Source organism: Haliotis cracherodii, unplaced genomic scaffold, assembly GCF_022045235.1.
Source record: "Haliotis cracherodii isolate W230 unplaced genomic scaffold, xgHalCrac1.p SCAF_4, whole genome shotgun sequence".
NCBI lineage: Eukaryota > Metazoa > Mollusca > Gastropoda > Lepetellida > Haliotidae > Haliotis > Haliotis cracherodii.
In genome coordinates, this window is record NW_027266297.1 from 18661090 (window position 1) to 18688718 (window position 27629).

At 38.4% G+C, this 27629-nt stretch overlaps 1 protein-coding gene across 1 annotated transcript; it reads left to right on the forward strand.

The window, feature by feature from the left end:
• The first annotated feature begins 3367 nt into the window (after positions 1-3367).
• LOC139478602 (L-threonine 3-dehydrogenase, mitochondrial-like) lies at positions 3368-27621 on the forward strand. Its single transcript, XM_071261154.1, has 9 exons — positions 3368-3460; positions 9079-9270; positions 10477-10519; positions 19757-19827; positions 21565-21780; positions 22088-22194; positions 22508-22598; positions 22916-23182; positions 25581-27621. The coding sequence occupies exons 2-9, from the start codon at positions 9129-9131 to the stop codon at positions 25763-25765; spliced, it is 1122 nt and encodes a 373-aa protein (XP_071117255.1). The 5' UTR covers positions 3368-3460; positions 9079-9128; the 3' UTR covers positions 25766-27621.
• Positions 27622-27629: the final 8 nt, after the last annotated feature.

Genomic DNA, 27629 nt, shown 5'->3' on the forward strand with positions numbered 1-27629 from the left:
TCAGATTGGACTATTCCTGTGACGGACATCTTGCCTCGATAATCTTACAAATAAAGGATAAAATGAGAGTAAATGTGTAATTATTCAAACATCATGACATCAAATTACAAGTAAAGTGGGCGGCAAAAGAAAGTAAAGGTCGAGTTCCATGATCGATAAAAAAAATAACAAGAAGAGGTTTTGTTGTGAATCATAATATAATCTAGGGAGGGGTAACACATGATTGATCAACCACAGTTTGAATGAACTTGTGCAATCACAGGTAATGTAAGCTCAAGGTAAACAATGGTGGGGTAAGAAATTTAATTTTCAAAAGTTGTCTGAAATGTCACCAAAAATTGTCAGACACCCTACAAGTTCATTGTCGACACAGTTGCCTTCAAAAGCATGTATGACCTCCAGCTGCCTCAATGCATGCTGTGATACGCCGCCTCATCGATGACGTCAGTCTTCTGATGACGTGGACTGGAATCCGTTGCCACTCGTCTCTCAGGGCCTGCTGCAATTCTTGTCTGTCGACGGGAGGCTGATAGCGTGCTCTAATCGGTGAAGATGGTCCCACAGATCAATAGGATTCATATCGGGTGAGTGGGCAGGCCAGGGCAAAACGTCAACGTTCTGATGGTTTAGAAAGTTCCAAGTCAGTCTTGCAGTATGGAGCCTGGCGTTGTGTTGAAACAGTGTTCCCTGCTGTTGGTTTTGTAAGAACAGAATCACAACTGGCTGCAACACTTGGTCTCTGTACTGCACAGCGTTCAGGTTTCCCTGTATAATCACCAAATCAGTCTTCTGATCTCCACAAATACCGCCCCACACCATAATCATCTTGAAATTTCAACTTAGTATCTTGAAATTTCAACTTAGTATCTTGAAATTTCAAGATAGTATCGAAAAAAATGAAAACACCCAAATGGCCCTAAAAGGCTTCCGTAGTGCGTTTTGGCATATTCATATATAATTTTTCACTTTTGATAGGGACATTTTTTATCTTTCCATGTTGCACAAAAATGATTCTCATATGTCCATCTTCCCGAGGCAAGGGAGTTAAATTATTAGAAAAGTCCAGTTGCCACAAACTGGACTTTTAAAGACAGTTAACCCCCTCGCCTCGTGAAGATGCATGTGTTAAGCGTTAAATAGAATAACATATCTGATTACCGCTCTCAAAAGTTGGGTGGTATATATTAATATCGATACACCAACATTTTGGTTTTTTAGCTCTGATTACTACAGTGGATAATTTTAAGCTGCTGTGATGTCAGACGTCTTTTATTTTGCCATTTCTGTCCATAACTCCATATTCAGTGAACGGGGACACGGGTGGCCCAGTCGTCTGAGGCGCCGCAATTCGCTGAGCAGAGTTGCGGGACTTGAATAAGCCAGAACCTGCACATGTGATCGTGGGTGTGGGTCCGAATCCCTGTTCGCCCCGATTACGTTTCTAGATTTGTCAGCACCATACCTAAGCTCTTGGGTTTCACCAAAGTGGGAAATGTCAGAAGCCTGCATCACTTTGAGCAGTATAAGTTTAAGCAGACACACTGTGTTTCCACTGGAATACTGTTCAAAGGGGCGTCAAACCCAACTCACTGACTCACTATATTCAGAGAACAATGTGTGTTCTTATAATCCAACACTAACTCATCTGTCTACCTTGCAGTGTTTTTAATTCACAGGCCGGGGGCGACTGACTGTTGTAGTAGAGTAATACTGGTATGAGTGAGTGTGGTTTTGAGCCGATTTTAGAAATAGAGTGAGTGAGTGAATATTTTTTTACGCCGCTTTTAGCAATATTCCAGCAATATCACGGCTTCACACATTGTACCCATGTCGGAACTCGAACCCGGGTCTTCGGCGTGACGAGCGAACGCTTTCACCACTAGGCTACCCGACCGACCCTTAGAAATAGAAGTAACATGATAAGTATATGTACCTCTGTTAAGATAAGAACCCGGGTCCGGTATGACTAGCGTACGCGAGACCACCAGACTTAATCAGTGGAATTGATTCTGGAATCGGTATTTAGTTAATGTGACCTCTTAAGCAACAATTAACATATGACCCCATAAAGGAAGATGCCATCTATACTGGTTATATCAATTAAACATACATGGGGTGTTCGGTTTGTTATAGTTGTCTGAAATGTTCAGATCTACCAGCCACCATACCGATAATTGTTTAAGAAAGTTATACTTTTTGGGGAAAATATTCGTTTCCTTCTCGATTACATTACAAGCAAAAGACCAGTTCAGGGCAAAGTGATCAAGATTAGCGCTACGATTATTGTCTACGCTAATTTTTGGAGTTAGATCGTCTTAACGCTAAGATAACTTTGTGAGCGCGGGGCCCTGAACATAATATGTGCGTCTTTTTAAAGCTAATTTTGTGGTTCCTCTTCTTAGTTCACATAACAATATGATCATATTTGCAAATCCGCTTCCTTGTGTGCAGTGACACGTGGCGAGCGATGCATTGCTTGATGTTGCTTGGATCAACGTAACCACGAACGTACAAAACTACCATCCAAAATGAGTGTGTGTCCGTAGTTTTAGGGCCAAAAAAATTAAGCAATACCCAAGTGCGTGTTCCTTTTACATGACCCTTTAAAATACGTAACATCGACAAGGAAATACATATGTCATAAAAATAACACAACCTATCATCACCATCCAATCCATTCCCCTCACACGGACGTTGAACCAGCGAGGACCAGACAGTGTATGTAGGACACTCGATCGATCCCTGATGTATGAAATTACAGATCAAAAACATCAGCTACTCCGTCTCCATGCATTGCCTGTGTGCTGACAGTGTGGTATAATATAGTGGTGGTATAATAAGTAAAGAATAACAAGGACATATGTACAACAACATTACGATTACGTTGTTGTAAACCAGTGCGTTTAAGGCCAATCTTGCCAAACATACTTAAGGAAAGGGAGATTCCTTTAAGACACAAGGGCTATTGTTTGTTTTCTTAAAAGTAATTATAAATACTTGCCCTCTCAATTGAGAGAGAGAGAGAGAGAGAGAGAGAGAGAGAGAGAGAGAGAGAGAGAGAGAGAGAGAGAGAGAGAGAGAGAGAGAGAGAGAGAGGTACGTGTTTCACCACATTTATGACAAAATGAACTTGATACTCTTGTGTTGTTTCAGGAAATCTGGTCGAAAGGCACGATATTCCGGTTAAGAACGTTTTAAAGGTGTCGCGAGAGCAGTGAGAGAAGCTGTTTCGTCATATATACTCAATTACCCCGGCATGTTCATCAAGGTCAAGGTCGTCTATTTTGAGGACCAATGAAATTACGGATATCTGCCACACCTTCAGTTGCCTGCATCTGATTGGCTGCTTTGGCGCGACAATGCTCGAGGTAACTCACGGTTGTCAACATTAACTTGCGCATAGCATCTGAATTCGCGGAAGACGTAGGAGGAAAACCAATCCTGTCTACAATTTCACACTGTAAGTATTTGATTACAAGAATTGTTATTCAAATCTGTTCCACTGAATGGAAGGAGTAGCGACGTTTCTGCCTGTCGTACAGACGTGATCTTGGCCCAGATCACACGGACGGACAGTTACCACCTATTGGATCACAACCATTGAAGCGTATCGATTCGGGATTTCGGGTTCCCGGTTGCACATCGGCCGAACGGTGTGATGAAATGTTGAAAATTTCCCACTACGCGGTATACATTAATTAACGAATGTAAGACAAACAAGAAAGATCGATAAAGCATCAATACGTTGAAACTACGTCGAAAAAAAGAAAGAAATAAGGATTTTTCTCCCTGTGTATAAAATTCAAACTGAGAGTTTACTTCATTGCGCAATGTAGCCTGTCCAATAGCTGTTACAGTTTTATTACCAGTAATGTATATTCATCAACTGTTCAAGTCGATCGTCTCGTGTCATTCTATCTGCCTTTGTAATTAATATAATGTGTTCTTTAAAAAGAATGCGTAAAATTTATGTTATATTTGATTTTGCGTCAGATTGTCGAACCTCAAGACCCGGATTCTATGTTCGCCGGTTACAGCTACTTCCTCTAAGTCAGGGGTTTACCATAACATGTTTACTACAGGATTAGAGATTCCATCCAATTAGTCATTGTTGTATAATTCTTGTCATCTAATCGGACAAAGTGATGCATTCCAACACATGTTTGAGATTATCCTGATATAACAGAACCTGTATGCATCCCACATACAGAAATAACCCAGAAATAATGATAATGAGGATGATAATAATATATTTTTGTGATTGTAATAATTATTCATTATTAATCATTATATTCTGTTTTGGGTCAAATATCAATCAAATCATTAATTAAATATTTTCAATGATCAATAAATTATACTTCAATAATGGACATTGTCTACCAAATGTGTTTTAAATGTGAAACAACTGTAAAATATTTTTTTTTGTATATTCTACAGTTTATATTCACTAGCAAACATAGACCATATTTTAACCTTTCACTTTATGTCTACCCTGGGGCCTTTTATGCTGGAGGAATAATAAAAGTGGAGACACATTGTGTGTGGATGTAGCTTTCTGCCCCAGGGGTTTTATTGGCAACTTGCACATTTATGTATTGGTGTCACACTGGTATAAAAGGATTTACTCCAGGGGATTAGCTCAATGTGATATTTATTGGTTTGTGACCCAATTTCAGCAATTTTCCAAAAGAGGCTTAAGCATTGTCCCTAACCTCAAAGAACTCCATAGAATTTTGTTAGGGCCCCAGCTATACTTGATATTCAGGCTTTGAATTTTTTTTTGTATTCTTATGAATTGACTTTATTATATAGAAATGATTATTGAGATAAATATCTATTTGTAAACAAGTAAAGAGAATGGACATTTCTATGACTGATCTTAAAACCACATGGCAAATAACTGTTTGAGGAAGACTGGATTGATATAATTGGTTTTCATTGATCAGTTGTTTACTTGTTATGACTGGTTATGACCAGAATCTAAGGTCACCTGAACATACGCTAGGGCCAATATTGGTAGTCAACAGACTGTAAAATGAACCGGTTTGCCACGATAGGTGTACAAAATCTAGGCCATGGTCTCACTCGAGCCTGAAAATGTATTCATAGATGACCTTGTTTGAGATCACCTGATGTAAGAAGTATTTCATTCAGCAGCTGCTGCAGCAAGGCTCTTTCTTGAGCATTTCCTCACCTTCGCAGCCCGCCTCCCTTCCTCTCCCTCACTATTTTGAATTTGTTTGGGTAGGTTGGTTTGGTTGGAAAACATGAATACTTATTCTGTTTGTATTATTACCAAACAATAAAGATGGAGTTTTCACAGTAGTATTTTGTCCAGCTACTCGTTCAGTTCTGAAACCTGTTCCACAAAACATACTTACTGCTAGGCACTTATGATCATCTTAGTGCAAAACTCGCTTTGTGAAACCGGACCTTTTACTCTGATAAATTACCTCTGCAGGATATCTGCCACCCTCTCAGATGATAGTCCCGAGAGGTGGACCCACAATTCAGTTGAGGTGGTAAAAAAATAAAAATAAGACAATTTCAACTTTCAAACAAAGACAATCATCATAATGTTCATGAATAAAAATACTGTATTCGACGTAATAAGCGTCCTGCTCTAATAAGCACTCACAGCGATATTTGCTAATATATTGGCTAGTGAACAATCTCACATTAGCACCCCTTCCAACTGTACACAAGACTTATTTATTCGTATATAAAACGCACTCGATGTTATATGCACCCTTAATTATGGGCAATTAAATCTTGGAAAAATATTTCTGTCCTATATAAACATTTCAGGCTGTCAGCATAAACCACAAAATTTACGATCTTTCAACTCAAAATAATATTCTGATAAGAGCCTCCTATTTCTAATTTTGAGAGCGCCATGGCTTATTAAGTCGAATATGGTATGGTAGAAGAAAGAGTGTTTATCTCAGCCTGTCCATTGACATGTTTAGTGATGAATGTGTGGTTAGCTCATGCACTGCAGTGTCAGTAACGGGGATACCCTCATGAGAAATACCTACAAAACAATGTGTGTGCAATCCCAAAGTGTATGATCTGATGTGTTGTAATCAATGTTATATTGCCAGCTGTTAAACTAGATGTAATTCTATTGCAGAGTTTGGAATTGGGTTCATCTTAACATACACACTGAATAGTTGACTAACCATAGGAGTACATGACACTTGTGTTCATTTCACTGATTATCATAATGTTACCATGGTTACAGTATATGTTTTAAGAATTATTAATGAAAACACTACAATTTAGTATTACTGTACCATGCCTAAGATCTATGATGTATTGTCAGACCAGACCAGTTCATTTTCTGGTCCAGACCAGTTATATTTTTGGCGTATATATATATTTATAAATATGGGCCATATTTATTTTTTAGTTGGTTTATGTGACGAATCAACATAAAATAACAGGAATTAGAAGAAAAAGTAATTTGGACCAAAATATGTTTTGGGCCAACTCTCACAATTAAGTGAAATTAAAAACACACAAGATTTTAATCACCATTCTTTGTAAGAAAAATCTCTTTTGCTAACAAAATAAACCAATTGATTATCTTTTGGTATTTATTTTGCAATTTACAAATATTTTTTACTGTCCTAAAGACAGGGATTGGGCACAAGTTCACCTATTTACACCGTCTCCGTTTACACGATTAAACATATTATTATGTAAGGGACATGAATAATTTAGAATTGAAGCCTTACATTGTGGAAACATTTTGCACTATGCATATACACCGCTGATATAAAGGTTATTTACAATGCGCTGGAAAGTGAAAAATTTGTACATCTCCTACATATGCAATTATTATACAGTTTAGTATTTAAATATAGATTTAACAATATTAATGATTAACAATTTCGAAACAATAATATAATGCAGCTACTGAATCTGTTGGTATTTTTTTATAAATTTGTGTACAGACAAGACTATATTTGTATTCAGTAAAACATTTAGGTTTGGGTCACCAAATATAATACTGTGTACCATTTATTGTCCTCCAAGATTATCAATGGCTGACAATAATGTCTTCCTAAAGTCATCATATAAAGTGCATTTGAAAAAGTACTGGAGTGAATTTTCACAAGGGCCACATTAACAGACAGATCACAATTTAGTATGCTAGTTGTGTGGCTCAGGCTAGTGTGCAGTATGTTGCTGCACAGCTTACCACAGTTGAAGTTGGTTGGTTTGTTGTATAACGCCACACTCAGCAATATTCCAGCTATATGATGGTGGTCTGTAAATAATCGACTCTGGACCAGACAATCCAGTGATTGATATCATAAGCATCGGTCCACGCAATTGGGATCGATGACATGCTTCAACCAAGTCAGCGAGCCTGACCACCCGATCCCTTTAGTCACCTCTTATGACAAGCATAGTCACCTTTTACGGCAAGAATGGGTTGCTGAAGACCAATTCTAACCAGATCTTCACGTGTATACCACAATTATAGTATATAGGAGGTGATGTAGAATGCTCCAATGCAAAGCTTTAACAGAAGGTACTGTCGAACTATGCCCTACTTCTGATGGTAGATTATTTCATTGGCCTAATGTATCTATAACATAAGAACTTTTAACAAAATCATGGTAGTTGCTGAGATTATGACTGATGTTGTGATGATGTCCACTTACAAGGGGGCATGGGTGGCCCAGTCGTCGTAAAAGTCCGAGACCTGCATCACTTTGTGCTTTCCTCCCACATTAAGCTAACACACTGTGATATAACTAAAATACTGTTAAGAGTGGTGTTAAACCCAACTCACTCACTCACTCACACCTACAAGTTTGTTTTTCTTTCATTAGTAGCAGTACTAATCTGGAAGTTTATTATATTTCCCCCGACCCCCTACATTGAATTTTAGGCCAAAATGTTTGTAAACCAACTACCTGTAATACTAATTAAAAGCCCAATGAAACTCCCATAATCATTTTTCCAAAAGTAGATGTTTGTTTAACAAGCTGTGTTGGATTGAAGTTATGTTTATTGAACATGTCTAAATTATTATTTTAGCTCAAATTTTGTTTTGTTTTAATTATATGTTATCAGTTGTGTTTATTTTCACAAAAGGTAACCATGACAACATTATTTTCATTTTTGCCTCCAGTCTTACTGAACTAGAAACTCCATAAAAGAGAATATTAGATCTGTTTAACAGGGATTTATGCCTTTTCCATAAGACAATATATAATCATGTATTCATGGTAATTATTCTGGGTTTTCGAAATTTCTTTTATTAGCATGATTAGAGTGCTGCACTTTAATTAAACTATATTTTTATCCCTGATTTTGTAGAGGGGGCACAGGTGGCCCAGTCGACTGAGGCTCCACGATTCGCTGTGCAGGGTTGCGTCCCTTGGGCACGCCAGGAACCTATGATTGTGGGTTCCAATCCCGGTTCGCCCCAATCATGTGTCTAGGTTTGTCACGTCATTGAGCTGACACGCCGTGATATAACTGGAATACTGTTCAAAGCGTTAAACCCAACTATGAGATGAGATGAAACTGATTTTGTAGAAATGTCATCACATCAAAGTTGTCATATTCAATTATCTACACAACTTCTCACCATTTAGTGTGAACATTGTTTTCACAGAAACTTCCCCTGAACACAGATCATGTTTCCCACTGCTGCGTGTTGCATTCCTCCCCATAACTACATGTTACTGAAACTTGTTTGTTCTGATGAATTTTATAGACACATGACGTGATGCCACACAGTAATATTTTTTCTGTCTTGAAGTAGTATGACGATTCACACTTTTATATGCCATGAGTCTTCCTATTTCTCTCTATCAGCTCACCATCTTATTTTAATATTTTAAGAAATTTCGCCTGTATCGGCTAGATTTGCTGTATAACTTAATGTTTTAATATGGTTTTGAATTATTCAAAACATATCATTTTGTTTTTTAAGCCTGTTAAAATAGGAGTATTGACATGTTGCTAATGCTTATCATTGCTGTTTAGAGTGGAATTAAAACAGAATTGCATTTATCACATTTATTAGTTTTAATGTTGAATATTTCTTTTCAGAATTTTTTAGAAATTGGAAAAATTGGAAGAACGAAGCAAGAATCTGAATCATGTCAGGACTCTTAAGTAAAAGTATCACAAAGAGTCTCTTGTCTGGGAAACAAGGGATGGTTTGTGCCGCATGGATGTCTCGGTCCTCTCACCTTGGCATAGCGGGGGAGGATAACTCACCCCCCAGGGTCCTCATCACAGGTGAGTCAATCATACTGTAGGGGTAGTGGTGAGTGGATCATACTGTAGGGGTAGTGGTGTGTGGATCATACTGTAGTGGTAGTGGTGTGTGGATCATACTGTAGGGGTAGTGGTGAGTGGATCACACTGAAGGGGTAGTGGTGTGTGGTTCATACTGTAGGGGTAGTGGAGAGTGGATCACGCTGTAAGGGTAGTGGTGAGTGGATCATACTGTAGGGGTAGTGGTTTGTGGATCACACTGTAGGGGTAGTGGTGAGTGGATCGCGCTTTAAGGGTAGTGGTGAGTGGATCATACTGTAGGAGTAGTGGTGTGTGGATCACACTGTAGGGGTAGTGGTGAGTGGATCACGCTGTAAGGGTAGTGGTGAGTGGATCATACTGTAGGGGTAGTGGTGTGTGGATCACACTGTAGGGGTAGTGGTGTGTGGATCACACTGTAGGGGTAGTGGTGAGTGGATCATACTGTAGGGGTAGTGGTAAGTGGATCACACTGTAGGGGTAGTGGTGAGTGGATCACGCTGTAAGGGTAGTGGTGAGTGGATCATGTTGTAGGGGTAGTGGCGTGTGGATCACGCTGTAGGGGTAGTGGTGAGTGGATCACACTGTAGGGGTAGTGGTGAGTGGATCATACTGTAGGGGTAGTGGTGAGTGGATCACGCTGTAAGGCATCTTTGTGAGACAAGGGAGTAAAATGATTAAAAAATGTCCAGTTTTCACCCTTGCTGAAAGTAGGCCGGAATTTCTGGGCTTGATTGTAGCGCATACAGTGAATATTACAATTTATATCCCTTCCATGCCCTTCTGATTGACCAATCACATTCCACCTCTTGTATCACTTGCATTTGCTTCAAACAAAATGGCAGCACCCAGTGAAAACGATCTGATCGATGATCAAGATCTATACTGTAATAATCGAAGTGTATCCAATCACCTGATCACCTTGATTAAAACATGAAAAGATCTGGAAAATGTCTGTCAACCCACAGTTGACGGTACACATCCTTTGCAAATTCTGCACTTGACCGAAATCTGCACCTTGAAATCTATGTTGTTTATTATAAGTGTTGTGCTGAGTGGTTCACGCGGTAAGGGTAGTGGTGAGTGTAAATAACACAATAATAAACATCATAATAATAATAAAACACAACCCATTCATACCAATAAACATCGATCTTTCAATAAGAAATTTTCTTCATGTGTCTACAGGCGGTCTGGGACAACTCGGAACTGGCCTAGCAAAGATACTAAGGTAAGCTTAAACTGTTAATTATTTATGGTAACAGCCAGTAAGCATGATAAGTCTAGTTATCCAAGATGCTTTAGTATAGGATAAGTTTAGTGATCCATGAGTTGAGAGCGTAGGTAACTCTGTGCCTCATTGGTATTTCCATTGGATATATTTCCATTGTAATCATGGTAATGATAAACATAGCGAACCCATTGCCCACTTGTCATTGTTTTCAGTCAGTTTGAAAGACACAGTGCAGAACACAGACTAATAAAATTACCATATTCTTCCATATTAAATTTTTGTTTGTTTCTGAAACATTTTACCAAGGACCTAAATATTTAGGTCCTTGATTAAACCTCTATCCAAACAAAACGTAAACCAGCCACTCTCTGTTCGCAGTCAACTTGACCTTTCCTTAATGTTTCCGAAAACAGCCATTTATCAGCCTAGCTACATGATTGATTAAAGTCTGATTAGGCCACAGCAGTACTCTGCCAGTTGACATGAGTGTACCAGTGTAGTGTTGCTTCTTATTGATTACTTACAGTCACGGGGTTGGTAGCTGAATGCGTAGACATGACTCGGCAACTCTAGCTCAGGGGAACCCATTATCTCTGAAGGCTTGATGAAACTTATTCTTTTTGTAAGAAAGTTTTTTTCATTACTTGGATAATGGCTCTTCCGTTTTTAGTTTTTATGATTGGCCAGCGGGGATTCATGTCCCTAGCAACTTAGCTCATCGTCGTAGGCAATTAAGTTTTTGGTTAGTGTTGAAGATTCATTCAGAATTACAAAGTACATACCGCAAAACTTGAAGCGATGTAGACTGATAAGAGTTGAGATATTTTTTATTTTTTATACCACCGACATTTTAAGAACAAAATGGGCTGTGGCACTGCAGAGTATAATGCAGTTTAAATTGAATGATAAGACGACAAAACCATGGTAACACAGGCAACCACCTGTATTAGTTAAGTTATGACATGCTTCAGAGTATCATGAAGTTTTGACTGAGTTTGCAAGTTAGGTGTGGTGAAATCTACGTGTGACTACATGTTCACAGATAAGAAAGTGCATACATGATATTAAATTTTATGACTGATGAGATATGCATGACTTTATATATATAAAGGGCATCACAATTGACTAAAAAAAATCAAAATGTTCGGATTCATTATTATAATAAAATAAATGAACTGTTTTTTCAGTCAATATGTAAAATAACTGAATATTTAGGTGGTTAATAAATTGCCAGAGTGAAAATTTTAGTCATTTTACACATTGATTGTAACATACACACGATAAAATAGACAAAGCTCAGGTGAAATATTCAGTTTGTATTACTAGTCTAAAGAGTGTAAACGAAAACCGCACAATTGACAAGTGACTTATCCAAACTTTGTGACTATTAGTATTACCAATGCTACCACCAAAAATACCTACATTTCAATATAATTTCAGAGTCAAAACTGTATAGTAATTTTGTTGATCAATCTGACGATACACCCTTATACTATCAATAAAAGCGACAAATGTGCTTGCGGCTGGCACAGCACAGGTAGCAAACTTGTCAAATGTCTGGGATATCATCAGGGCATCCTAAGGAAAGACAAATTACAAAGGCAACAACCAGTCCCAGTGAATTTTCCGAGATCAGTGCTGTTATCCATATTAAGCTGTTAATCCATTATCTAGGTTGGGTAGCCTAGTGGTTAAAGCGTCCGCTCATCAAGCCGAAGACCCAGGTTGATTCCTAACATGGGTACAATGTGTGAAGCCCATTAGTGGTGTCCCCTGCCGTGATATTGCTGGAATATTGCTGAAAGTGGCGTAAAACCATGCTCACTATCCAGATGAAGCTGTTAAAGCCTGTCTTTCTTGTGGTTGAGGTCAGATGAGGGCAGATACGCTCCATCACATGTACCTGCTGAGGCCTGGTGAATGTGGGTAACTGGGTTAACAGTATCGACGAGTTGCATCAGCTGATGTTCACTGTGCCCCTACTGCAAGGAAGTAGACTTGATTTAAGTCTCTTGAATGTCATCTTATGCTTACAACTGCTTTTCTTTGTCAGTTGAAAGTTTTGTTTCATTTTATTGAAGGTACTGAGAAGTGCAGTTAACATGGTTAACTGAACATGCTGAAAGAAAACTAAATATTTATTTGTCAGACCCGACAGTCAAATGTAAACAATGTATGAAAAAAGCCTGGTTTGAGCATGTTGAGTCAAAATATTTTTTTGTGAAGATATTTTCTTGGAAGTTAATTAAACATGTTAAATGTACGTAAACAACAAGGAATCTAGTTTTGCCTCCTGTTTCCATGTTCACCTGTTTCGTTAGATTGTCAAAATAATTGTTTATCACTTCAAACTATAGTGAGTAAATGATGTGTCTATGAAATTTGATTAATTTATTTAAAATGTGTGAAGTCACCACCGATTATTAATCTGCTGAAACTGATGACAGTGGCACTGTATTTGCAGGTACCTCACAGTACTGTCATCATGCTGCAGTATGACTCATGCCAATAAATATTTAAAGCTGAATGTCGGAATAAGTTCTCTCTAGGGAAAATATATCATGGATACCATATCATCCTATTATGTTGAGACCTAATTTCCCTGCTCAGCCTGTGTGTATATAGTGTATGGAGACACTCAGTGTGTGTATTATTTGTATACATGGGATATGGTGTTTGTATATGTAACAGTCGATGTGTAAATTCAGTCAATGTGAAAATGGCTGAAATTTTCACTTAGGCTATTTACAAAACGCCAAAATATTTTCCATTCATTTAAGGACTGACTGTGTATTTTTTCCTGTTCATTGAGGTATGAATCGAAAAACCGATGTGCAAACTGTATGAATCCGCATAGCGGATTCTTACAAAAGTTTGCACATCCTTTGACGTTGACTCGATGAACAGAAACATACAATAGTTAAACCAAAAACAGTTGTTTATATCAAAGCAGTCAAAAATGACGAGATTGATAAAAATTCTAGGTGTACACTGTGGCGTGACATGAATCAGGTGACTGTATAATTTTTGCACATATAGGAAAGTATTTGAATCTTCATACATGACCTCCTTCTCTATTTTGTAAAATAGTTTCTAGTGTCTAACCCCTACCTTTCCATAAGGCTTTCCATAATCCCCCAGTTTGAAAAATGGGTGAATTAGCGATCAGCATGTCCGTCCGTCCATCCTCCTTCTGTTTTCCGTTTCCGGAGCAAAGCTCCAAAACCGTTAAATAATACCGTACTCGACGTAATAAGCACCCCGCTCTAATAAGCACCCATGGTGACATTTGCTGATATATTGGCAGGTGAACAATCACAATTAGCACCCTTTCCGATTGTTCAATGTACACACGACTAATTTATTCACGTATAATACGCACTCGTGTGCTATATGCACCCTTAAATATGGGCAATAAAATTCTGGAAAAATATATCTGTCGTACATAAACATTTCAGGCTGTCAGCATAACCATGAAATTTATCTTTCAACTCTGGTTTTTTTCACCAAAATAATATTCTAATCAGAGCCCCCTATTTCTAATTTTGAAAGCGCCCTTGGCGCTTATTACGTCGAATACGGTACTTGCTTAAACTTGTTTATCTCATCTCCTAATGACTTTTGTCATATTTGTACATGTTATATGATGCATTGTATCATAATTTATGTTAAACGGATAGGTTACCATAGATACACAGTACCTATCTCATTGATGTTTTTCTGTTGTTATTTATATATTCATGAACATGATGAACGTAATGAACACTTTCTGTTCCAAATCTAAGACATGTAAGGCCCAACACCATATTGAAATATTGGTTTTACACAGTGTTTGAAATAGCTGCCTGCCTGCTAGCCAAATACCAGTGACTTTTAAATTGGGCTAGTAACATTTCCATAAAGTTTGCCTGATCGTCAAGTTGAAAACAATAGTCAATATATATATATTTCTATAAATCATCAAGTCAGTTAAGGCATCATTTAATGTCTGCTGTCATATTGTTTCTTTTCATATTTTATCGGATGTGTTTTGAGCTAGTACAATATGATGAGGCCTTGCAACATTTTTTTAGTTAACAAGCCACGGCTCCTTGCATGTGAACTTGAAACAAATTCAACACTGGTTGTACAGACCTGCTTATCCCACCTCCCCCAGGCAGGAGATAATATGGTTATCATCACCATGCAGTAACCATGGTAATATATCTAGTCAGTAATAATTTTTTATTCTAAACATATTTTTCTACTCTTGCCTTCAGCATGTTCATATAGTTAGGGCATACAAGTACATCTGTACTATTTTTATGAAATAAATTCCATGGTCTGCTGAGCATGCTGAGACATGATAGAACCTAATTGAAGTATTCTTTTTTGGTCATGATTATCATACAACTTGGGCATCCCATGTTTTTGTGTCCTAAAAAATTCAAATAATTGCGTAAGTTTTTAATAAACGAAACTTGGGTGATCATTATGTTATATGGTTATATCATGATTTTTCATTCTAATTTGTCATTCTAATTTTTGGGATTGATGTGTCAAGTTGAACTGCCATATTCTTGCATATGATGCAGCCAGATGTTTCTGGTGTGAGTGTGGGTAATAATGTACTATAGCGCTGTTGGTTCCAGTTGAAGATTGAATCAAAATGCCTGACAATCTGAAAATACTAAATGTTTTTCCCAGGTAGTCACTAGTGTGATGGCCTCATCATCATGATGCATATCACCTTTGTAGACATTGGTCTATCACCTTTGTAGACATTGGTCTATCACCTTTGTAGACATTGGTCTATTACATTTGTAGACTTTGGTCTATCACCTTTGTAGACATTGGTCTATCACCTTTGTAGACATTGGTCTATTACATTTGTAGACATTGGTCTATCACCTTTGTAGACATTGGTCTATCACCTTTGTAGACATTGGTCTATTACATTTGTAGACATTGGTCTATCACCTTTGTAGACATTGGTCTATCACCTTTGTAGACATTGGTCTATCACCTTTGTAGACATTGGTCTATCACCTTTGTAGACATTGGTCTATTACATTTGTAGACATTGGTCTATCACCTTTGTAGACATTGGTCTATCACCTTTGTAGACATTGGTCTATTACATTTGTAGACATTGGTCTATCACCTTTGTAGACATTGGTCTATCACCTTTGTAGACATTGGTCTATTACATTTGTAGACGTTGGTCTATCACCTTTGTAGACATTGGTCTATCACCTTTGTAGACATTGGTCTATCACCTTTGTAGACATTGGTCTATTACATTTGTAGACATTGGTCTATCACCTTTGTAGACATTGGTCTATCACCTTTGTAGACATTGGTCTATTACATTTGTAGACATTGTTCTATTACATTTGTAGACATTGGTCTATTACATTTGTAGACATTGGTCTATTACATTTGTAGACATTGGTCTATTACATTTGTAGACTTTAGTCTATTACATTTGTGGACATTGGTCTATTACATTTGTAAACATTGGTCTATTACATGGTTAGACATTGGTCTATTACATTTGTAGACATTGGTCTATCACCTTTGTAGACATTGGTCTATCACCTTTGTAGACATTGGTCTATCACCTTTGTAGACATTGGTCTATTACATTTGTAGACATTGGTCTATCACCTTTGTAGACATTGGTCTATCACCTTTGTAGACATTGGTCTATCACCTTTGTAGACATTGGTCTATCACCTTTGTAGACATTGGTCTATTACATTTGTAGACATTGGTCTATCACCTTTGTAGACATTGGTCTATTACATTTGTAGACATTGGTCTATTACATTTGTAGACTTTAGTCTATTACATTTGTGGACATTGGTCTATTACATTTGTAAACATTGGTCTATTACATGTGTAGACATTGGTCTATTACATTTGTAGACATTGGTCTATTACATTTGTAGACATTGGTCTACAAATGTTGTTTCTTTGTCAGTTTGTTGTTTAATGTTGGTCTCAGTAATAGTCAAGCTACATGACGGCAGCCTGAACTGGAAATAATCAAATCTGGACGAGTTGTCTATGTGGTTGGCAAAGTTGTCTACGGGACATCTACGAGTTGTCTATGTGGTTGATAAGTTGTCTATGGGACATCTACAAGTTGTCTATGTGGTTGACAATGTTGTCTACAGGACATCTACAAGTTGTCTCTGTGGTTGACAATGTTGTCTACAGGACATCTACGAGTTGTCTCTGTGGTTGACAAAGTTGTCTACAGGACATCTACAAGTTGTCAATGTGGTTGACAAAGTTGTCTACAGGACATCTACAAGTTGTCTATGTGGTTGACAAAGTTGTCTACAGGACATCTACGAGTTGTCTCTGTGGTTGACAAAGTTGTCTACAGGACATCTACGAGTTGTCTATGTGGTTGACAAAGTTGTCTACAGGACATCTACAAGTTGTCTATGTGGTTGACAAAGTTGTCTACGGGACATCTACGAGTTGTCTCTTTGGTTGACATAGTTGTCTACGTGACATCTACAAGTTGTCAATGTGGTTGACAAAGTTGTCTACAGGACATCTACGAGTTGTCTCTGTGGTTGACAAAGTTGTCTATAGGACATCTACGAGTTGTCTATGTGGTTGACAAAGTTGTCTACAGGACATCTACAAGTTGTCAATGTGGTTGACAAAGTTGTCTACGGGACATCTACGAGTTGTCTCTTTGGTTGACATAGTTGTCTACGTGACATCTACAAGTTGTCAATGTGGTTGACAAAGTTGTCTACAGGACATGTTCAAGTTGTCTATGTGGTTGACAATATTGTCTACAGGACATCTACGAGTTGTCTATGTTGTTGACAGTGTTGTCTACGGGACATCTACAAGTTGTCTCTGTGGTTGACCAAGTTGTCTACAGGACATCTACGAGTTGTCTCTGTGGTTGACAAAGTTGTCTACAGGACATCTACGAGTTGTCTATGTGGTTGATAAATTGTCTACAGGACATCTACAAGTTGTCAGTGTGGTTGACAAAGTTGTCTACAGGACATCTACGAGTTGTCTATGTGGTTGACAAAGTTGTCTACAGGACATCTACACCAACCATACCTGTACTGGTGGATTTCACCATCCTATAGTATTTGCCGTGATAAGTGCTTAGAACATTCACAAACCTCAAAGTTTACTGAAACTATTCCTAATGAGTTGAATTTGTTGTTCAAACATCAATGAAATTAAATGTGTTTGATAAAAGTTACCAGGCAACTATATTCCCCTTCTACGCTGCTTTCCTTCCTCAGTAAATAATCTGCAATATACACAAGAATATGGGGACTGTCATAACGTTTTGGTCTTAGACAGCGCTCATAAAGATTACGTACAGATTGATGGGGAAGTTGGTTAGGGGTGCCTATTGGAGCAGGGTGCTTAATATGGTGAATACGGTATCTCCATGTGTTAAAACATGTAAGACCTGTGTCACATGTATCTCACATATTTAGCTGACACGCCATGATATAACTGCAATACTGTTCAAAGTTGTGTTTAACACCAAATCACTCACTCACCCTTTTCCCAGGCCCCTGTGGAGATTCTGGGTTAGTGTGAGCTCTCTGTATCCCGTGCTTGTAATAACACAACACACACTGGATTGGGTGGTCAGGATCACTGACTTGGTTGGTTAAAGTAATAGTAGCTCAACACCGTCAGAGTTTGCTCACAATATCAATCACTGGTTTGTCCGGCCCCGACTTGATTATTTACAGGCCGCCATCATATATTTGGAATATTACTGATGTTTGTGACTTCTAACAACAAACAAAGAACCGCCAAATAAAGAATACCCATTTCCTTGACATACAGAAGAGACACCAGCATCATTGTGAATGAGGGGCGGTCGGGTAGCCTAGTGGTTAAAGCTTTCGATCATCATGCTGAAGACCCAGGTTCGATTCCCGACATGGGTACAATGTGTGAAGTCCATTTCTGGTGTCCCCCGCCGTGATATTGCTGGAATATTGCTAAAAGCAGCTTAAAACCATACTCACTCACTCATTGTGAATGAAAGTGATGACTGGGGCAATGCATATAAAGATTGCCTAATGTAAGTGTCTGAAGGTCGTGACCTTGAATTCATTGTTGGGGATGCTGACGATCATACTGATGCAATATTGTTACATGCGCACAAAACCATAATCACTCATTTGTTTTGTTTGTTTTTCGGCTAAAACCTCTGAAGTCATTCTAGTCTGAGTATAACATCTGTGACTATGACCTTGGTGTTGGTGACTCACGATTCATGATTCATAGCCGTTAACATGATTATCATAATATGAGAATTAAGGGCCAAAGTTGCAGAAATAAAAGTGTATCATCTAAAATCAATATTATCTAATCATTGACATTCAACATGCCTTGAGAAAAAAAAAATCCTATTACCTTTCAAAAAACAATTACTTTTCAAAAACAATAGATGTGCCATTTCTCATATATAAATCAAGTTGTATCTCCTTGTTATGTGTAAGTATTATAACAGCTTTTATTATATATTAGTTTTATGTTTAAAAATTCAACTTCCAGATTTGTAATGATTAATACTGCTACCAATGAGTAAAAAACAAACACATTTTAACTAGGCAAGATACTGAACATGCTGAAAGATCATTATTTTTCTTGTGATTGATTAATATTTGTAGCAGTTATCAATTGCAGCAGATGATTGTACTACTAGTGAAAGATGTCGGGTACTGTTATGGCCCGATTTGAATAGCGATCTGCAGCAGCAAAAAAAGTGGAATTTAGAGTTATCCACCCTTGCAGATATGAACATGGCAGACTTGATCGTTTCTAGAAGGCTGGCTACTTATATAAAAGGGGCAAGAGGGCGATTTGAGGCCTTCTTGCCCAGACTTTTGTCTTATCTACTTGCCAAGTGTGGATTGAATACGTATTCTGGATTCAAGCACAGAGACAGTCCTATTTCAAGGCATTCAACAGTGATAATGAATGCTGCCTGTGATAACCCCTACAAATATACAAAAGTCTCCACAGCTACAAATATTACTATAACACGTTGTGACCTAATAGAAAGACATTATTAATTCAGCCATTATTATTACTCAAGACTACTAGAGAACCACTGCTGTGCAGATATAGATTTAGAACCAGTTTGACGTCAGACATACCTTTGTCAATGGCACTACCTCTTTGAATTGTGCAATCACCATGACAGTGAATCAGTAAGTAATGCTTATGTTTCAGAGAGAGGTACGGACGTGACAACGTCATTCTGACGGACATCAACAAGGCTCCCAAAACTATTCTCAGAAGTGGTAAGTACACATGAATAGTAATCCTCAATTATCCAGTGTATTCCGATTAATACAGTCGACCCATTTGCTACCACAGCTTAGTTTCCAACTGTATTTGAAAGACATGCCACTAAAAATAGCCGTCCAATCTCTTTATATGTGAGACAAATCTTGCGCTAAACTCCTGAGCTAAGTTAGTGAAAAGAGAGATGAGGATGGAGACATCGCTTCTGAAACAAAACTTTGGTGGCAAATGGGTCCAGGGTATTTATTGTAATACGATGGAGAAATAATACCCTGCATGATCGAGGATGATGACGAGCCCTTGATGGTAGATTGTGTTGCATAAGGAGACTGTATGTAACTGGTCCATGAATACACAACAGAGTAGTGATTTAACCTCATTCATCTGAGTACACATCACTAGACACTGCTATATTTACACGATCTTGCTCGTGCAGTAGCAATATCAATACTGACTGATGGTGACACTACATGACAAGAAGTTGCTGAATCGCTAATCAAATGAGGATCATCACTTATGTTTCAGATGGATGAGTTCATTAGAGAGATGTTTGCCATGTTAATTTGTACTTGATGTATCGGCACCCACTATTTCGAACTACTAATGCTCGCTTACCTCCTGAATATACTATGCTCATGTCAAGAAGTAAGGGAACACCTTGCAAGGGAAGCATGCATCTGGCGTTCTGAGCAAGAATTGTCTCCAACACCTCCAAATCTTATATTATCTCCTCCATTCAAGCATGAGACTGTCCAGAAGGTCCAGATTTTAATCCCAGCCATGTCATACCAAAAGACATTAAAAGATGGTACTTGTTGTTACCTTGCCTGGCGCTCGGCATAAAGGGGCTCAAACAATGACTGTTCGACTCAGAGTCAGTAGACTGTGTCTGAGTGGGATATTCATGTTACACTGCTTCATGGTATAACTGCAGGGCTAGCACTTTAAGATCAGCATAATTCTGGACTGGTACAAGCAGCCACACACACACACAGATATGCATGCATGTCGCTATATAAATGCGATAATCTTGGGTGTGAGGGCGGTCGGGTAGCCTCATGGTTAAAGCGTTTGCTCTTCATGCCGAAGATCCAGGTTTGATTCCTGACATGGGTATAATGTGTGAAGCCCATTTCTGGTGTCCCCATCGTGATATTGCTGGAAGATTGCTAAAAGCTGCATAAAGCCATACTCACTCACTCACTTGGACGCGATGTTAAACCCTATTTCACCGCCATTCTAGCACGACAAAACACCCACACCCTTTTGCTATCCTAGCTTCATTTAGAAGTGACATCAACAGCTCAATATCACTTATCAGTAACTCCCCATAGATATTTTCTTTCACATAAATGTGATGTAATGTGAGAGGTATTTTTGGCGTTATTTGAAGCCGATTCAAAATGAAGCTGTTGTAGTGAATATGTTTAGGTTACTTTCATGACTTACACATGGGATATTTGAGGTTGCTGAACGTCAGGCTTGTTACAGAGTTGACATGACAATTCTATGAGCACAATGTGTGACTAATTTTACTGTCCCTGTGCCCTGAAGGCGTGCATTGTTGCCCATGCTGTCCACCTCTGGTTTGACTGACAGGGTTATTTACTGGTTGGAACAGTGCTGCTGGCTGCAGCTGTGAGAAACAATGCCTATAAAAAACTATTTGTCTGAAACTATTGCCCTGTAGTTACTGATTCTGTCACTCTAAACCTTCAACCATTGTTCTGCAGGACCATTCCTCTTTGCTGATGTCCTGAACCTCAAGAGTCTTCGGGAGATTGTTGTCAACTATGAGGTGGATTGGCTGGTTCACTTCGGAGCCCTGCTGAGCGCCATTGGGGAGCAGAATGTGCCCCTGGCAATGCAGGTCAACATTGAGGGCCTCCATAATGTCCTCGAGGTCTCCAAACAATACAGACTCAAACTGTTCATTCCAAGCACAATAGGTAAGAGTCCAATAAGACCTCTAACGTGTGGAGAGTTATCTCCCTTTGACTATGTCCCCAGTTTCAATTTTACATCAGTTGTAATGAATGTATTGGTTTTCATATTGGTATTGAAAAATGTGGAAATAAGCATGTTATGTACTCGTGTATTAAATGAAAAAACATAAAATCTGCAGTTTCTACCAGTGTATAAATATCAATTTGGTCACTTGCCAACAGTACTGTTTCTGTATGTAAATGTTGTGGGCTGTAATGGTCATGCCTTTCCGTTCTGTCAAAGACACTCAGGGTATGTTTGTTTTTAAAGGTGCATTTGGCCCTGACTCCCCGCGGAACCCAACCCCTGACCTCACCATCCAGCGTCCCCGGACCATCTATGGCGTGTCCAAGGTGCATGCGGAGCTAATGGGAGAGGTAAGCTAGGAGTTACTTCACAGACTCACACAATGACATCACATCAAACTGTCTACACCAATCTCATCAAATCATATGTTTTACACCAATGTGATACCTCTCTGCGTGAGGACGCACACACGCAGGTGAAAAAATACAATTTATTATTTACTGTGGTGTTAGATATTAAGGGGATTCAAGGCGACATTGTAGTTGCTGCTCTAGTCCATGCTTCAAGCAACCACTTAAATTTACCTTTTTTAACATTAGCTCCATGACAAGGAACCCCTTGACTCTCATTCTTAATGTTAAACACAATACTGTTTCTGTGTAGTATTACAACCAGAGGTTTGGCCTGGACTTCCGTAGTCTGAGATTCCCTGGAGTGATCTCGGCTGATACCAAGCCCGGCGGTGGTACGACAGGTATGTCTGCTCATAGATATGTATTATATTGCTGATATATTTTATTTTTTGTTTTAGATAATGACTTGCTTGGTGAATACACCAATCCTATGCTATAAATCTATATTAAAATATGACCGAATCAGTACATTCAAATTAGTCCTAAGAATAGGTCAAGGTCACCCAAAATCACTTTCCTGAAGGTACAATGGAACCTGGATTTATTATTGAAGATAAAAGAGAGACAACTTGGTGGTACATGTAGAAGGGAGATAACTAAACAAAGCCTTTTTTAAAATGTAGTGTAGGGATGGTAACATTGTTATTATTCATGGCAGATTATGCAGTGGAGATATTCCATGATGCCCTGAAGACCGGACACCACCGGTGTTTCCTGGGGCCAGACACTCGGCTCCCCATGATGTACATCGACGACACTCTCCGGTCCACGGTCAACTTCATGGAAGTGCCCAATGAGAAGCTGTCCATGCGGACTTACAACGTGACGGCCATGAGCTTCACCCCAAGTGAGATCGCAGAGGAAGTGAAAAAATATGTCCCCGAGATGGAAATCACCTACTCCCCAGATGAGAGGCAGGCTATTGGTTAGTATTGTCTTGCGTGCCCTCTCCATGGAGTGAGTGGGTTGGACAGTTGGCTTGATGGTACTGTCATGCCTGCCTTCTTCACAGACATGATAGAGAGAGAGAGAGAGAGAGAGAGAGAGAGAGAGAGAGAGAGAGGCAGGTTATTGGTTAGTATTGACTTGCATGTCCTCTCCATGGAGTGAGTGAGTTGGGCAGCCGTTGGATGGTACTGTCATGCCTGCCTTCTTCACAGACATGATAGTGAGAGAGAGAGGGAGAGAGAAAGAGGGGCAGGCTATTGGTTAGTATTGTCTTGCATGTCCTCTCCATGGAGTGAGTGAGTTGGACGGCCGTTGGATGGTACTGTAATGCTTGCCTTCTTCACAGACATGATAGTGAGAGAGAGAGAGAGAGAGAGAGAGAGGGGCAGGTTATTGGTTAGTATTGTCTTGCGTGTCCTCTCCATGGAGTGAGTCAGTTAGACAGTCGATTGGATAGTACTGTCATGCCTGCCTCCTTCACAGACATGAAAGAGAGATAGAGAGGCAGGTTTTTGGTTCGTATTGTCTTGCAGATCTTCTCCTTAGAGTGAGTGAGTTGGCCAGTCATGCAAAGGCATGTTCTTGTATGATGCAATTTCCTGTGGTCCAATGGCAGTACATCCATGACAAGTTATGGTATTGATAGTTGATATTTATGGCTTAGAATAATAAAAGAATTCTTTCTCAGGCAATGGTTTTTGAAAATATAGTGCGGGCGGGCGGGCGGTCGGTGTCTTTTTAACCAATAAACAGTTATGTAATCAATAAACAATTGTGTTCAATCAACCTGGGAAAGGGCCTCCCTACATAAATGTATTCCTTGATGAGTAAATAAGGGATTACAGTATTTGACTTCTGTTGGACTTAGAATTTTTAAGGATTTAAAAAAAATAATTAAAATGGAAATAAAAATGAAACGTGCGGTGAACTTTATTATGATGCGAGCGATGCCGGAGAACCAAGATTATTATTTTTTAGCCTATACTACACCATCTTCCTGAGGCAAGAGAGTTAACTGACTTTAAAAGTCCAGTTTCCACCCTTGCCGAACAAGGCTGGAATTACTGGGCTTGATCGTAGCACAACCAGTGGCTATTACCAGTTATGTCCCTTTTAAGCCTCTCCTATGGACCAATCAGATTCCACCTCTGGTATCGATAATCAAGATCTATATTGTGATAAAATGGGTCTTACATCGCGAAAATGCATCAAATCACGTGAGCACCTTGATTAAAAACATGAAAAGATTTGAAAACATCTGCTGACAACGAGTTGGCGGTGCACATTTTTTGCAAATCCTGCAATCGACTGAAATCTGCACGACAGTTTCCGAACCGGATTTCGATTTCGGTGCGCGATTTTGATTGGACTATGCATAGACTCGTTAGTCCAGCCAAAATGTAACTCCATAATACCAGCCTAGTTCGGCAAGGGTGGAAACTGGACTTTTATAGTCAGTTAACTCTCTTGCCTCGGGAAGATGATATTACACATGGCTATTGCTAGTTTTCATGACCACCCCTAGTGAATTATGTTAGTTGATACTTTACCATATGCCCATGGAACAGATGCATCTGCACATAATCTCTACCTCAATGACAATCATCTGAACATAGATAATGTTGAATGTGTTAGGGTTGAAACCATGCAATGTTGGAAGGTTGGGCTTCTCAGAATACTTTACAATACTGTCGTAATTGTTAGAATGATTTTTAGAATGAGTCACCCCTAATTGTCATGTATGTCTGTTCTGTGGAGATTGGGATGTATTTCCTTTAGTTCTCATATTGAACCACAGTAAACTACAGTTATAACGAACTCAAAGGGACGACTGATTTTAGTTTGATATATCCGTAGTTCGTTATAAGCGTATATAAAGCATATAAACAGCAAATGGCCTGAACCAAAAATATGTTCGTTATATCCATCAGTTCGTGTGTTTGTTATAAACGTAGTTTACTGTATCTCCGTATCTATAACATGAAGATGAGGATACCATCATGGGTATATTCTTTCATCATGGCGTCAGTACATTGGTCTGCCCCATCAGCTACGTCAAAGCGGAAGCTAGCTGGTACTATTTACTATAGCACTCATCACAATGACTACACTACAGAGATGATAGAGTTAAAGACGCAAGAAGCTTATTGGTTATTGTGGTCATATATGCCATGAGAAATGCTTGAACAATTAACTGTCATAAGATAGTCACAGAACTTTTAAACAAATTATCATTTAAGGGTGATGTCATCGAATTGTTTTGTGGTTACTGACATATTTTTAGATCTCTCCAGTTTTGTAACAAAAATATTTCCTGAATCAGATTTTGAAGTAAATTTGAATTAACGAGAAAATACAACTTGTTCCTGTTTCAGCTGATTCCTGGCCCCAGGTGTTGGATGACACCAACGCTCGCCGAGACTGGGGATGGAGCCATCAGTATGACCTGGAGTCCATGTGCCGTGTGATGTTCGAGAAGCTAATCCCACAATACAATCAAGTGGAGAGTGCTAAATACACAGAAACAGAGACAGAGACAGTCAAAAGAGAGGCACTTTAAGTTGTGTTGGAGTTGTCTCCCTTGCAGAGTGGAGTTATCACCCTTTGCCATGTCGGGTCACTGGAGTTAAGTGCTGGTTCTTTGAAGGATGTACTTGTGACCAATTGTGGAAGCTTGTGTGTGTTTCTGTGGAATCTTGTGCATGTTTCCGTGGAATCTCACAAATGCAAGTTTTGAAGTACCAGCATTGCAAGACATTTTCCAGGAAAAACCAAGGTGTGCTATTAGCAGCTGATGGGTATTCCATGTAGTTAAATAAATGAATATGGAACTCTATATTTACCTTCACATTCAAGTTTGACATAATAATTTTACAATTGTGATGGGATTTTAGTTACTTTATAATATTAAATAGCTGAAGCTTAATATTATTTTTTTGCTAACATTTATCTTTACAATGGAATCTCATGCTGAATCTATGTTTGTTCAAAAATGGGTACCTTTTACCAATCTGCCATGATACTCCATATTTTGCTCATAGATTTGTTCTGTTTTTATGCCTGTTTGTTTCCCACTACAGTAGTAATCTGTCTCTGTGTTAAGTGTGCTAAGTGTTAAATCTGTTCATTCAGAGTCTGTTTCTCCAGTGTATGTTTATTTCAGATTATTTATGTATTTCTCTTAGATCATATTTTGTCTTTCCAATTGTTTGAATGATTATATATTTGTGTACAGATACAAACTCCTGAGCAAGACTTTAGTGAGTAATATTTTAAGCCACTTTAGCAATATGTTGCAATATCACGGCAGACATAAACTAAATATGGCACAGGACTAGAACTTGAAGTAATCCTAAAATTGTGGTCACTTGTGAAACAGGCCCGAACAATAACTAGTAACCATTGCTTGAAGCACAAAGGAAACTCACGCCTGTGTTGTATTTATATATGTAAATATCATTTTCTATGGAGTCTATTTTTTTCATCACTTACAGGGTATATGTATATACAATAGTGTGATATAAAGGGAGAGAACCATTACATATCACTTGTAATATTGTATCAATACTTCTATTGTACTTCATGATTGTCAGTGTGCAATGATAACCTTAAGAGAACATGTTCTCTGAAAAATGACAATTATATTTTATCAATGACAAGTGACTTTTGATGTTTACAATACATGTGTATGTTGATGTAGGACAGTATGTTAAAGACTTTAATGGAGCCAACATTTACGTTATATTTAGCAAAGGTATCTTTAATGTTCTGTTTAAATTTACCAATTTACGATTTGGGTAAATAATTCACTTTTTAACACAAGGGGTGATGTAATTTTTATTCTGTTGTATTATGCTATCTTAGACCCAGATGGCCATATATTCCAGTATCTAGTGGTATACAATAGATTGTCTTTACCGTTTATGTTTCTCCATGCATCTGTAAGTATGGTATATATTTATATATATAACATTGTCTTGTGTACACGGTAATGTCTTTCCGTTGGGGGGAAAAACATCAAAACTCATTATTGTCTGTATAATGCGCATCCTCTTCTACACAGCTGTGTTTTTTTTGGAAAAAGGTGTGCACTATACTCAAGAAAATATGTTATAGTGTGCACTCACCATTCTTGGATTCAAGTTTCTGGAAAAAAATGTAATTTTATAATTTATATACAATGTGCAGTCACTATTTTATTTTGGGAATGTAGTGGAGAAAACAAATTAGGTCCATGAAAATGTGAATTGTGAGATAAAACATTACAAGATAAAATTATTTTTTCAAATTTTAATCTCTCTGCAAATATTTTCGGTACACATGACTTTGATATAAGATTTTTATTCTCAAATTATTAACATCCTTTGATAGTAAATGGATACAAACTATGATTGTAAGTTTGCTTTGTGGGGGGGGGGGGGGGG